General features: G+C 36.4%; 1 protein-coding gene across 11 annotated transcripts in view; it reads right to left on the reverse strand.

Annotated features, from left to right (window-relative positions):
- Positions 1–13,430, reverse strand: part of SUPT3H (SPT3 homolog, SAGA and STAGA complex component) — a 555,592-nt gene that overhangs the window by 276,070 nt on the left and 266,092 nt on the right. For all 11 annotated transcript variants that reach the window (XM_058432546.1, XM_058432547.1, XM_058432550.1 and 8 more), the window contains one exon: positions 8,669–8,753. In XM_058432546.1, the coding sequence (XP_058288529.1) occupies positions 8,669–8,753 (85 nt within the window). The remainder of the gene's footprint in view (positions 1–8,668; positions 8,754–13,430) is intronic.

The raw sequence follows: 13,430 nt of genomic DNA on the forward strand, positions 1-13,430 counted from the left end.
TCCTGTTCTGTGCCAGGAATGTCTTGCAGAAATCTATATACATTAAAAAGCCAAAGAAAAAAGCAGGAAGGAATGCAAAATTTGTGCTAGGCCATTCAGTGTTTTGCTTGTGCCCTGGGGTCCACATGCATTTCAAGAAGACAGAAGTGTGCCAATCCTGCAGTAAATTGAAGCATGTCTGTTAGGCCTAAATCTTAAGACCTAAAGCACGGTCTGCTCATCCAGGTTAACAATGCAGAACTGTCTTCTGAAGGTGACCTGCCAAAGTCAGATGTCAAAAAAAGAGTACTATATGTAGAATATGAGAGACAGGGATTTCTAGCTCTGATGGAACATGGCCAGTTTGCCTGCTAGGGAAAAAGCCACACCGACCAGTGACATGCTATTCAATCCAGCTTGGACCACAACCTCCGACCAAAGGAGTAAGCCCCATGTTTGCTCCTCCTGGGTGAAAGGAGAGTGTAAGAGAGGAGAGGAACATCCATGCAGACATGAGAAGCCTATAGATCCAGATGATCCCCTTGCCAATCAGAATATTATGGAATCAATGATCCAGAAACAGATAAGCATATAAAGTGGGCTTCAATCATGCCCCATCTGGACCCATCAGAGGACAAGCTTATCCTCCCTATATGTTGGTAGTCTGGGTAATACCATTTCTGAGACAGATCTAAGACATCATCACTACCAGTTTGGAGAGATGCAGATGATTACTGTTGTTGAGAGAGAGCAGTGTGCTTTCATCCAGGTTTCCACAGGGCAGGCTGCAGAAGTGGCTGCTGAGAAGTCCTTTGATAAGTTGATTGTCAGTGGCTGTAGACTCAACATAAAATGGGGAAGATCCCAAGCATCCGGAGGAAAAGAAAAAGAGAAGAACAGATCACAGACTCTGGGATCCAGCTACGGCCTATTCCAGCACTGCCATGAGCTCTTCCTCCTCGTACAGCAGCAGAGGATGCATCTGCCAACTACTTCAACCTGCCTCAACATGGTCCTCCAGCTGTGGTGAACACTGCCCAACCACCAGCCCCTAGTCTTCCACACCCCCAACCCCAGGATTTAGGCCACACATAATCACCTCAATGGGACCACCTCTTCCTTTCATAACGACTCCAGGATTAATCCACTATCTTTCTCATGACCCTCAGAGGATGGGAGCTCATGCCAGAAAACATAGGAAACCCTAGCACACTATCAACACTCTGGGGCTCCATGGAAGAAAGAACACTTAAAAATCCCAATCAATGAATCTTGGAATAAATGTGTTTTCCTTCAAAAAAAAAAAAATCATACTGCAAATGGAATAAAACACATTTCTATGTCACATTTTGGGTCAAGTTTATAACCTCTATTCCAATGCTTACTTTCCTCAATTCAACTCAATAAATACATGTTGAATCCTATGAAAGATTTATCATTTATTAGAAACATGAATATAGAAATACATGAAGAATTCCAGCCCAGGATAGTTATCTCTTCTTAAAACTCTCATCTGACTCTGGATATCAGCATTATCACTTACCATAATGTTTTAAAATCAGCTTCTATATGTTTATGTACCTGGCAAAACTGTAAACTCTTATTCATCTTTGTATCACTATAACAAGAGCTATACTAGTGTCAATAAATAAGTGTACTAAATAAATGAATATAACATGAAAACGTAAAAAATACCTAATAATTTATTAAAGCAGGAAACCATTCAAAACAGTAAATGGCAATCTAAAAACAAAATGATGACCTCATTTACACTTTTGTTTTCAGGATAATTAAAAAAGTTTAACTTCGATGTGCAAAGAACACCTCAGGGCCATTTACATACCATTTTAGATTGTGCGGCTAAAGGCTTAGCTGGATAGGGATTCCCACATACCAGAACAAAGAAATAAAGACAAGAATATTCCCAAGAATGGTGAGTCTTTTCAATAAACAGTGCTGGAAAACCTGGATGTCTATATGCAGAAAAATAAGCTAGACCCCTATCTCTCACCATACTCAAAAAATCAACTCAAAATGAATTAAAGACTTAAAATCTAAGACCGAAAACTTTAAGCTACTAGAAGAAAGCATAGGGGAAAATGCTTCGGACATTGTTCTGGGAAAATATTTTATGAAATGGACCTCAAAAGTACGGGCAACAAAACAAAAAATAGACAAATGGAATTATATTAAACTAAAAATCTTCACAAAATCAAGAGTTAAGAGACAACCTGCAAGATGGGAGAAAATGCTTGAATTTCTTCTGACAAGGGATTAATATCCAAGGAAAATCCAATTTAAAAAATAGGCAAAAGAGCTGAATCAACATCTTTCAAAAGACACAGTTGGGTGCAGTGACACACACCTGTAATCCCAGCTACTCATGAGGCTGAGAGGGGAAATGGCTTGCACCCAGGAGTTTGAGACCAGTCTAGGCATCACAGCAAGACCCTGTACTTAAAAAAAAAAAAAAAAAAAAAAAAGACACACAAATAGCCCACAGTACATGAAAAAACTCTAAATGTCACTAATCATCAGGGAAATGCAAATGAAAACAACAATGAAATAATCACCTCACCCTAATTATTAGAATGGTTATTATCAAAAACAAAGTTATAATTAGTAATACCAAATGCTAGCAATGAGGAGGAGAAAGGGAACGTTTTATACACTTCTGATTGAAATGTAAATTAGTATAACCATTATGGAAAACAATAAAAAACAAAAAATAGAATTAGCATATGATCCAGCAATCCCACTACTGGGTCCATATACAAAGGAAAACAGTATGCCAAAGATATATCTGTGCTCACATGTTTATTGCAGCAATACTCACAATAGCCAAGACATGAAATAACTGAAGTGTCCACCAACAGATGAATGGATATCAAGAATGTGGTATATATTCACAATGAAATACTATTTCACCATAAAAAAGAAGGAAATTCTGTCATTTGTGGCAACATAAATGAGCTTAAATGACATTATGTTAAGAAAAATAAGCCAGGCACAGAAAGATAAATATCACATGTTCTCACTGATATATGAAAGGTAAAAAAGTTGGTCAGGCGCGGTGGATCACATCTGTAATCCCAGCACTTTGGGAGGCTGAGGCGGACAAATCACCTGAGGTCGGGAGTTTGAGACCAGCCTGACTAACACGGAGAAACCCCATCTTTACTAAAAATACAAAATTAGCTGGTCGTGGTGGTGCATGCCTGTAATCCCAGCTACTTGGGAGGCTGAGGCAGCAGAATCACTTGAACCCAGGAGGAGGGGGTTGCGGTGAGCTGAGATTGTGCCATTGCACTCCAGCCTGGGCAACAATAGTGAAACTCTGTCTCCAAAACAACAACAACAACAAAAAGTTGATCTCATAATAGCAGAGAATAGAATAGTAGTTACTAGAGGTGAGGAAAGGGAAGTGGAGAGCAAGGTATAGCCAAAGAGTTGTACAGAGATAAACAGCTAGATAGGAGAAATAAGTTCTAGTGTTCTATAGCATTATATAGTGACTATAATAGTAACAATTTATTGTATATTTCCAAATAGCTAGGAGTGGATTTTGAGTATTCCCAACACAAAGAAATCATAAATGTTTAAAGTAACGAATATGCTAAATACCCTTATATGATCATTACACATTGTATACATGTGTCAAAATAACATACCATACCCCATAAATATGTACAATTATTATGTGTCTATTAAAAATGATAATAAAAACAAAAATAAACCTGGCAGTGAGTTTCATTGTTTTTATTTTCTACTCATATCCCCTGTATTGAACTCAAAGGGAGTATGAATCTAGGAACTGCTTACCAAGTACAGACAAAAAGAATTAAAAGAGAAGTCTTCTCCTTCTGTGACAAACAATGGGGACCTCATGGTGGCAGAGAGTTGGGGTAGAAAAGTTTGACAATGGGTAGAACGAGATAATTTTTCGGGGAATGCGGGAACTGTTCTGAATCAATTTTAGTTATGGTTATAAGACTGCACATTTGACAAAACATAAAGAACTGAAAAAAGAAAACAGCTGGGCGTGGTGGCTCACGCCTGTAATCCCAGCACTTTGGGAGGCCGAGGCGGGCGGATCACGAGGTCAGGAGATTGAGACCACCATGGCTAACATGGTGAAACCCCATCTCTACTAAAAATACAAAAAATTAGCCGGGTGAGGTGGCGGGTGCCTGTAGTCCCAGCTACGCAGGAGGCTGAGGCAGGAGAATGGCATGAACCTCGGGGGGCGGAGCCTGCAGTGAGGTGAGATCGTGCCACTGCACTCCAGCCTGGGCGACAGCGAGACTCCGTCTCAAAAAAAAAAAAAAAAAGAAAACAAAACATAGATTTTGTTCTATGTAATTTCAACAAAAAATTTAATATTATAAAAAACTAACAAATATAATGTATATACACAGTATTCTACAGTAAGGGAGTATTAACACTTAAAAAACAATTTGCCTATTATTTTTCCCTTTCTTCTCAAGCGTTCAAATGTACAAGTTTAAGAGGGACACAAAAGAGGAAAACGGACAAGTTTAAGAGAGACACAAAAGGGGAAAAGCCAAAAACAGCAGCAGAAAGTAATAAGAATTAAGGAGAGAGGTGAGCTCCTGTCTACAATACGGGGGAGAAAACATTTTATGTCCAGGCAAGTTACCTGCCAGTTAAAACAAAACCAACAAAAAGTCTTCAGAAGAGTCACAATAATGTATTATATAAAATATCCACTTTTAAAAAAATTATTAGACATGCAAAAAAAAAAAAACCCCAAAAGAATGACACCTAGTAAGTAAAAAGCAGAGTCAATATAAATGGCTTCCAATGTGGTACAGTTACCGAATTTAGACTATAAATACTTCAACAAAGCTATTATAAAGATGTTGACCGGGCATGGTGGCTTATGCTTGTAATCCCAGCACTTTGGGACGCTGAGGCGGGCAGATCCCTGAGGTCAGGTGTTCGAGGCCAGCCTGGTCAATATGGTGAAACCTTGTCTCTACTAAAAATACAAAAAATTAGCTGGGCATGGTGGCACACCTGTAGTCTCAGCTACTCAAGAGACTGAGACAGGAAATCGCTTGAACCCGGGAGGTGAAGGGTGTAGTGAGCCAAGATCATGCCTCTGCACTCCAACCTGGATAACAGAGTGAGACACCGTCTCAAAAAAAAAAAAAAAAAAAAGATGTTCAAAGAATTATAGGAAAAAACTGATCTTAACAGGTAAATGGATAAAGAACTACATAGAGATTTAAATGAAGAGTACAAAACACACACATATAATCTGTCATGACTACATGATATTCCACGGTAAAAAAGGACTGACTTTTTGAAAATAACTGTTCTCTATAATTCTTCCTTTCCTCTAAAGAACTCACTCTGACATATGCCTGGATATTGTAGAGGTAACAAAACAAGGTTTTCCTCTAGTTAGGTATATTATTCAATGTAACATTTAGTGGAATCTGGACAGGATGAATCTCACAAACAGGCATTAAAACTATCATTCAAATATTAAATGGGTTAAGGAGAGGTAAGCATCTATTGTAATAAGAGGATTTCTCATTATAAGTAAAGGCACATACTATTTCTTGTTTTTTTTTTGAGACGGAGTCTTGCTCTGTCACCCAGGCTGGAGTGCAGTGGCGCAATCTCGGCTCACTGCAAGCTCCGCCTCCCGGGTTCACGCCATTCTCCTGCCTCAGCCTCTCTGAGTAGCTGGGACTACAGGCGCCCGCCACCACGCCTGGCTCATTTTTTGTATTTTTAGTAGAGACAGGGTTTCACAGTGGTCTCGATCTCCTGACCTCGTGATCCGCCCGCCTCGGCCTCCCAAAGTGCTGGGATTACAAGCGTGAGCCACCGCGCCCAGCCTATTTCTTGTTTATACTACTGTAGCAGTCATCAAATAACGTTCCAACTTCTATATTTAAAACAGAATATAAAAATATGTACCCATAATTCAAAAGGGGTTTATAACCCACTAAGATACATTTTCAGACAGATACTGCAATAGAAAATACTATGGGCTACACTGAAAAAAACATTAGCACTGACTAAATGGCATATTAGAGATGGCAGAAAAAATAGTAAACTTAAAGGTAAAGCAATAGGAATTACAAAAGTCAAATGAAACAAAACAACAGAAGAAAAAGGGGCAGAAAAAGTTTGGAGAAACACTAAAGGCCCTGAGAGTCTTGTGAAACAATGTCAAATGGTAAAACTTATGGCTGAAAACTTCCACAAATTAATACCTACTGTTCAACAAGAAAATAACGATTTAAAAAATCAGTCCTAGAGATAGCAAACTACCCAAAGCCAAAGATAAGGAAAAAATCTTGAGAGCAGCCAGAAAAAAACTACATGTTACATACAGAGGAACAAATGAATAACAGTTAACTTGTCAGAAACTAATGTAGGTCAGAAAATATTAGAATGGCATATTCAAAGAGCTGAAAGGAAAAGATTATCAACATAGAATTCCATGTAGGGAAGAACATACTTAAAGAATAAAGATAAAGATATGTTCAGATGAAAGAAATGTAAGAGAATTCATCATTAGCACAGCTGTACTACAAAAAAAGTTACAAGCCTTCTTCGGGATGAAGGAAAAGACTGAAATGGCAACTAAAATCTGTGAGAAGGAATAATGAGCATGGGAAACGGTAGATATGTGGGTAAATACAAAATAGGCCATATGCTTCCTTTTTTATCTACGTTCCTTAAAAGGATTTGACTTTAAAGGAAAAGTTATAACGTTGTAATATAAAAATAGTAACATACACAGATTTAATATGAATAACAACACCACTAAAGAGTAAATACTTGGTGTCCTTATAAGACAGGAGGACATGTGAAGAAGGGGAGAAGGCTATAGAAAGATAGAGAAAAAGAACCGTCAACCTAATACTCTACATTCAGTAGTTTAAAACTGTTGTGCCATTTCATTCTAGCCTGCCTGTTTTCTGATAAGAATTCCACTATCTTTCAAATCATCCTTCCCCTATGATAATAAACCTGTCAGGCTTTAAGATTTGTATTATGTTATTATTGTTCATTATTGTTACATTTCTTTCATCTGAACATATCTTTATCTTTATTCTTTAAGTATGTTCTTCCCTACATGGAATTCTATGTTGATAATATTTTCCTTTCAGCTCTTTGAATACGTCATTCTAATATTTTCTGACCTACATTAGTTTCTGACAAGTTAACTGTTATTCATTTGTTCCCCTGTATGTAACATGTAGTTTTTTTTCTGGCTGCTCTCAAGATTTTTTCCTTATCTTTGGCTTTGGGTAGTTTGCTATCTCTAGGACTGATTTTTTAACATGGATTTCTTTTAATTTGTCCTAAACGGAGTTGGCTCTTCTTGAATCTGTAGATTTATGTATTTCATTAAACTTTGAATGTTTTCAGCTGTTACACAATTATAGAAAAAATCCATTAACAATAGCAACAAAGAAGATGAAATAGTTAAAAAAACAAATTAACAAGAAATGTGTGAAGCTAAAAGAAGAAAAATGTTAAAACACAACTGAAAGACACAAAAGTAGTCTCAAACAAATGTAGATATCCCCATTCATAGAATGATTCAAGATTTTAAAGATGCAGTTCTCCTTAACTTATAAAATCATGTAATCTCAATAAACATACCAATGTAAATTTTTATTAGCTAGATAAGTTGCTACTAATATTCATGAGGAGCAATAAATATACATGAATAGCTGGGAACATACTGAAAAAAAAGAAAAACTACAAGGAAGTTTAGCCCTAATAATCATTAAAATATACTATAACACCTGTAATAAACACCATACTAGGATATACATATACTAAACCATTAGTATAGCATATACCATGAGAAAGATACCTATGTATATAAATTTAGTATATTATAAAGAAGGCATTTCAAATCACTAAGGAAAAGATAAATTTTAAAATACATGGTGATGGTAAAACTGAGTTCCCATTTGGAAAAGGATAAAATTAGATCCATATCTCACAAAATAACAGGAATAAACAACAACTATATGAATGAGCTAAATGTAAAAATAAAATCATACAAGGACTGGAAGGCAACATGAGTGAATTCCTCTTTAAACGTGGTAGAGGCATACCTCAGAGATACCATAATTCAGTTACAGACCACTGCAATAAAGTGAGTCAGACAAATTTTTTTTTAATTTTTTAACTTTTAATTTTTGTGGGTACAGAGTAGGTGTACAGTCAAATGATGACGTTACTCAGTGCATATAAAAGCTATGTTTACACTATACTATAGTCTATTGATTGTCAAATGGCATTATGTCTAAAAAATAATGTACATACCTTAATTTAAAAATACTTTGTTACAAAATGCTAACAACCATCTCAGCCTTCGGTGAGTCATAATCTTTTTGCTGTGATGATGATGGCTGCTGACTGCCCAGGGGAACAAGGGTTTGTTTTAGATTATGCAAATTTTCGATACCATGATTGTGTTATAAGTTAATATTATAATATTCCATTGTCGGGGCTCAGCAAATTGTGCATTAAACTAGTAAATTTTGTTATATATAAATTATACTTCAATAATGCTAACAAAAAACCATCCAGCTGTAAATAAAATGTTTTTAAAGTGTTGGGTTACAATCCTAACAAAAGAATGCAGAGAAGAGAAACTGAATCAAATTATATATGCTCTTACCAGATTAATTAACTGAGTGTGTACCACATCTTCTACCAAAACTGCTGTTTCATGAAGAGGCCTTCTAGCATCACCTAAAGAATACCTGTAAAATAATTTTAAACACACGAATATTAAGGACTATAAAACTAAGAAAGGCAAAAAGTGAAACATTATTTATTACATGAATCAGTTTAGTAAGGAGAATATAAATTGTTTGCTCAAATGTCTGAATAGGTGTGCAATTTTCTTGGCCAGGTGTGGTGGCTCACGCCTTTAATCTCAGCACTTTGGGAGGCCAGAGCGGGAGGATCACTTGAGCCCAAGAGTTCGTGACCAGCCTGCATAACATGGTGAAACTCCACCTCTACAATAAATACAAAATTAGCCGGAAGCAGTGGCATGTGCCTATAGTCCCAGCTACTTGGGAGGCTGAGGTGGGGGGATGGCTTGAGCCCAGGAGGCAGAAGTTGCAGTAAGCCAAGATCATCCCACTGTACTCCATCATGGGCAACAGAGTCAGACTCTGTTTAAAAAAAAAAAGAAGAAAAAAGAAAATAAAAGAAAGTCTTTCCTATACAAGTTGCAACTTCAAAAGAAAAGTGCAGTGTTATCTATGCTATTTCTGGATTCGTACTTTTTTTTTTTTTTTTTTTGAGACAGAGTCTCACCCTGTTGCCCAGGCTGTAGCGCAGTGGCACGATCTCGGCTCACTGTAACCTCCACCTCCCAGGTTCAAGCAATTCTCCTACCACGGACTCTTGAGTGGCTGGGACTACAGGCGCGTGCCACCATACCTGGCTAATTTTTTATTTTTAGTAGATACAGGGTTTCACCATGTCGGCCAGGCTGGTCTCGAACTCCTGACCTCAGGTGATCCACCCACCTTGGCCTCCCAAAGTCCTGGGATTACAGGCGTGAGTCACCGCGCCCAGCTTGTACAGTATTTTTTAAAGGGAATTTATTGTTTCAAAATGCAAAATGCTAACAACTACTTCACAATACTGGCAACCAGCAAATCGTGTAACCACATCCCAATTACCAATACAAGAGCTAGTAAGAGCCACATAGAAAGGTATAAAAGTGTATGGTGTAATCAGCTTTGAAAATTGGTAAGAAAAATTTATGTAAATACCACTGAATATGACTTGAAATTATATAGAAGCAGATTTTCAAGGACGGATTAAAAAGGCTGGCCTTAGAATTCCTCTTCTTAAAGCTTAAAAGTAGACTGGATGTGCAAAGAATACCTTCTTGGTAAAGAACACTTGAAAATGCACAATAATATATTTAAAGTATGCTTTAACCAGCAGTAGAGAAGACAAAACCAAAGTCAGACAAGATGAAAAAAGAGTTCTATAATAGAGCACTGAATCTTCAAAATTTATTCTGAAGGCATCTACCTAATCACAGTAACCTACAGTCTATATTGAACTAGTAGAGAATTCAAGGTATAGAAAAGAACGTGGGGACCACAAGAAAGGTAGGAAATCAGTTTGGGAATCCAATATAACATTGAGAAACCTAACATAAAGTGACAGTGACACCTTCAATGTGTGAACTAGGAAAATACCCATTCCAGAGAATGCACTTTGCCTACCTCATCCGAAGCTTTGAGTGGGAGAGGAAAAAAATCTTCCCTAAGAATTGTTAACTATAGCCGGGCGCGGTGGCTCATGCTTGCCGAGGGGGATCAGAGGTCAGAGTCGAGACCGAGGTGAAACCCCGTCTTATAAAATACAAAAAATTAGCCAGGGTGGTGGGGTGCTAGAGTATCCGCTGCCCATATAGCCTTAAAAAAAGGCCAAGCATTAATTTAAAGTGATTTACATTGATAGTGCCCACAGGTACCTTGTAGAAACAAATGCAACTCATTTCTTGAAGAACATATTTTGAACAAATAACTGAAAGAATTCCCATGGATGACGACATATCGAGGACCATAAATTCAAAATCAAAATTCACTACGTGTACCAAGAATCAAGTCATCAAGAATGAGAGTGAGCAGGACCAACAAACTGCAGAATCAGACCTACAGCCTATACATACCTGAATAAATAAGTATCTATTAACTATAGTAATTTATGTTTTTTTAAAAGAGAAATGAGAAGTATACGTAGGACAACAAAAACTTTACCAAATGCTCAGTCATCTTTGAAAAAGTACTAAACAGAAATAGAAATGCAAAATATAATAGCATTTAAAAAGTTAATAGAGAAAAGTTATCACTCTGATAAAGACCATATATGAAAAACTCACAGCTACCATCCAACTTAATGGTGAAACACTAAAAACTTTTCCCCTAAGATGAGCATTAACACAATGTCCAATTTTGTCACTTCTATTCAACACAATACTGTAAATTCCAGCCAAAGCAATTAGGTAAAAAAAAGAAATAGGCCAGGCACAGTGGCTCATACCTGTAATCCTAGCACTACTTTGGGAGGCCAAGGCTGGTGGATTGCATGAGCTCAGGAGTTTGAGACCAGCCTGGGCAACACAGTGAAACCCTGTTTCTACTAAAATACAAAAGAAATTAGCCGGGCATGGCAGCGTGCACCTGTAGTCAAGGACTATAAATGTCATGATTAGTTCCTCCTTGTTTTGATATGTGTGTGTATGTGTGCATGCATGTTCATGTATCTTATATGTATGTGTGTATCTCCTTTATAAAATCCTATTGCTTGTATTTTTTCTAGAGAACTTTGACTAACATAGCCAGGAAAGGAATAGCTCAATATTGAATAAATATATTAATATAACTACATTAATTTAGAAAACGAAAAAAGAAAACCTACATAATCATTTCAATAGATTTAAGAAAACCACTCATCAAAATCCAGCAACCACTCATGACATAAACCTTTAGTAAGCTAGCACCACAAGAAACTTTCTTTAATTTGATAAAGGGAATCTGCTAAGACCCTACAGGAAACCACATACACAGAAGCATTTAAATGCTTTAAGAACCAGATCAATATAAGGATAACTATTATCACCACTTTCAGTCAATATAATATTTAAGATTATAGTCAGAACAATAAAACAAGAAAAGACTAAAACTATAAAAGTATTGGAAAAGAGAAAACTATACTGTCCTTATATGCAGATAATATGAGTATCTACACAGAAAACCAAAAATCAAGAAACAAATTATTTGAATTAATAAGTTAGCAAGTTTCTGGCTATAAGATCAATCTACAAAAAATCATCATTAACATAAAGGTAGAAGATGCAATTAAAAATAAATATAAATTGGTTCTAAACATTATATGAGATGGTAAAGAGACACGAATAGTCAAAACACTTTTGAAGTATAAGACGGGAGAGTATTTTCTATAGGACTTAATATAAAGCTACAATAATTAAGATAGAATGTTACTTGGTGCAAACAACCAATAGAACAAAAAGAGAATAAAAAGTCCACAATAAAAAGCAAACTCCACAAAGGCAAAAATCTTTTGTTGTATTCATTGATCTACGCATTATTTAATTCTTTGGAATACCTGAACAAGGTTTTCCTTCCATTATTCTAAGTTACTTCGAATGTCACTCTTAAAAAAAGTGCAAAGTTATCAAAGCTAAATAATTGGCTTAAACCCAGAACTACAAATTCAATTGACATCTATAGTAAAAAAAATTAAAAATACTTCTTACTTATATCAATAAAATACACAAATTGCCTAAGCTTTTATGAGAAAGTTAGACCTTTGTACTAAAAACAGTTTTCATGAGCATACACATGTAAAGTAAGTACCTAAATTAGCTACAATGACTGGTATCAGGTATATCATTTGATGAGTATATTATTTTAATTTTCAGGGTTATTGGTACTTCAGTTTTTCTCCAACAGCTTTTATAAATAACTTCCGCCATTTTCCCCCTCATACACAGAAAACTAGATATTGTTCTAGTGGTTTTTGGAAAACAGAAATGAAAACTGCTATACCTGGCCACAGTCACTTCCTTTTTTGCTCTGCAATGTATGTACTATTTGTAAGCCACTTAAAGACAGACAAGTAATTGATACTTATACAACTATTTTGATTTTTTTCCCCTTTAAAGACCTATCTCCCAGTGCTCTGATGTTTTGACTGACTTATCCTGGGTCTTGTCCTAATCAATAGAATCTGATACACTATTTATTTACATACTGTCTTGATGCCTGTGACAATACCAGTACTGCCTGACTAGCGTCCACTAAAGGACTTTCAGGAAACCTTCTGAAAAGGCTGCCCCTCTCCTGGTCTCCTGCAGCAGTTTCATTGCTATAACATACAGCCCTCCATTTTAGGAAGGACTGTGACTCTGACAGCCATGATTATAACTAAGGCCAGAGCAATTTAATAATGATTGGGGTGGAGCCACTTACACTCTATCTTCTCACGCAAACAGCATGGCTTTATTCAATCCTGGGACGAAATGTCTCAGTTCAAACTAGGGCAACTGACTCTGCAATCCGCTTGACAGGTGCACAGTGAAAGTATGAAACAAACAAGGGCATTCATGAGATGAAGTTAAACTTTTTATTCTGTATACTTAAACTGGGATCCAAGAGGATGAATGCTGAACAAAACCATTGGATACTGTTTTAAAAAGACAGCAGAATTTATGACTTTTAACATTTTTGTGTTATGTATATGCCCAATACTATCTAAAATTAGGGGAGATCCTTCAAACAGACATCTATTAAAATATACAATAAACGTCTAGTCATTTTGCTCTCAAAAAACAACAGAACCCCTTTTCAGTGGTTTCTAACATCAGCTTTAAAAAAAAAAAA

The sequence above is a fragment of the Hylobates moloch genome, unplaced genomic scaffold, assembly GCF_009828535.3.
Source record: "Hylobates moloch isolate HMO894 unplaced genomic scaffold, HMol_V3 SCAFFOLD_20, whole genome shotgun sequence".
Classification (NCBI taxonomy): Eukaryota; Metazoa; Chordata; class Mammalia; order Primates; family Hylobatidae; genus Hylobates; species Hylobates moloch.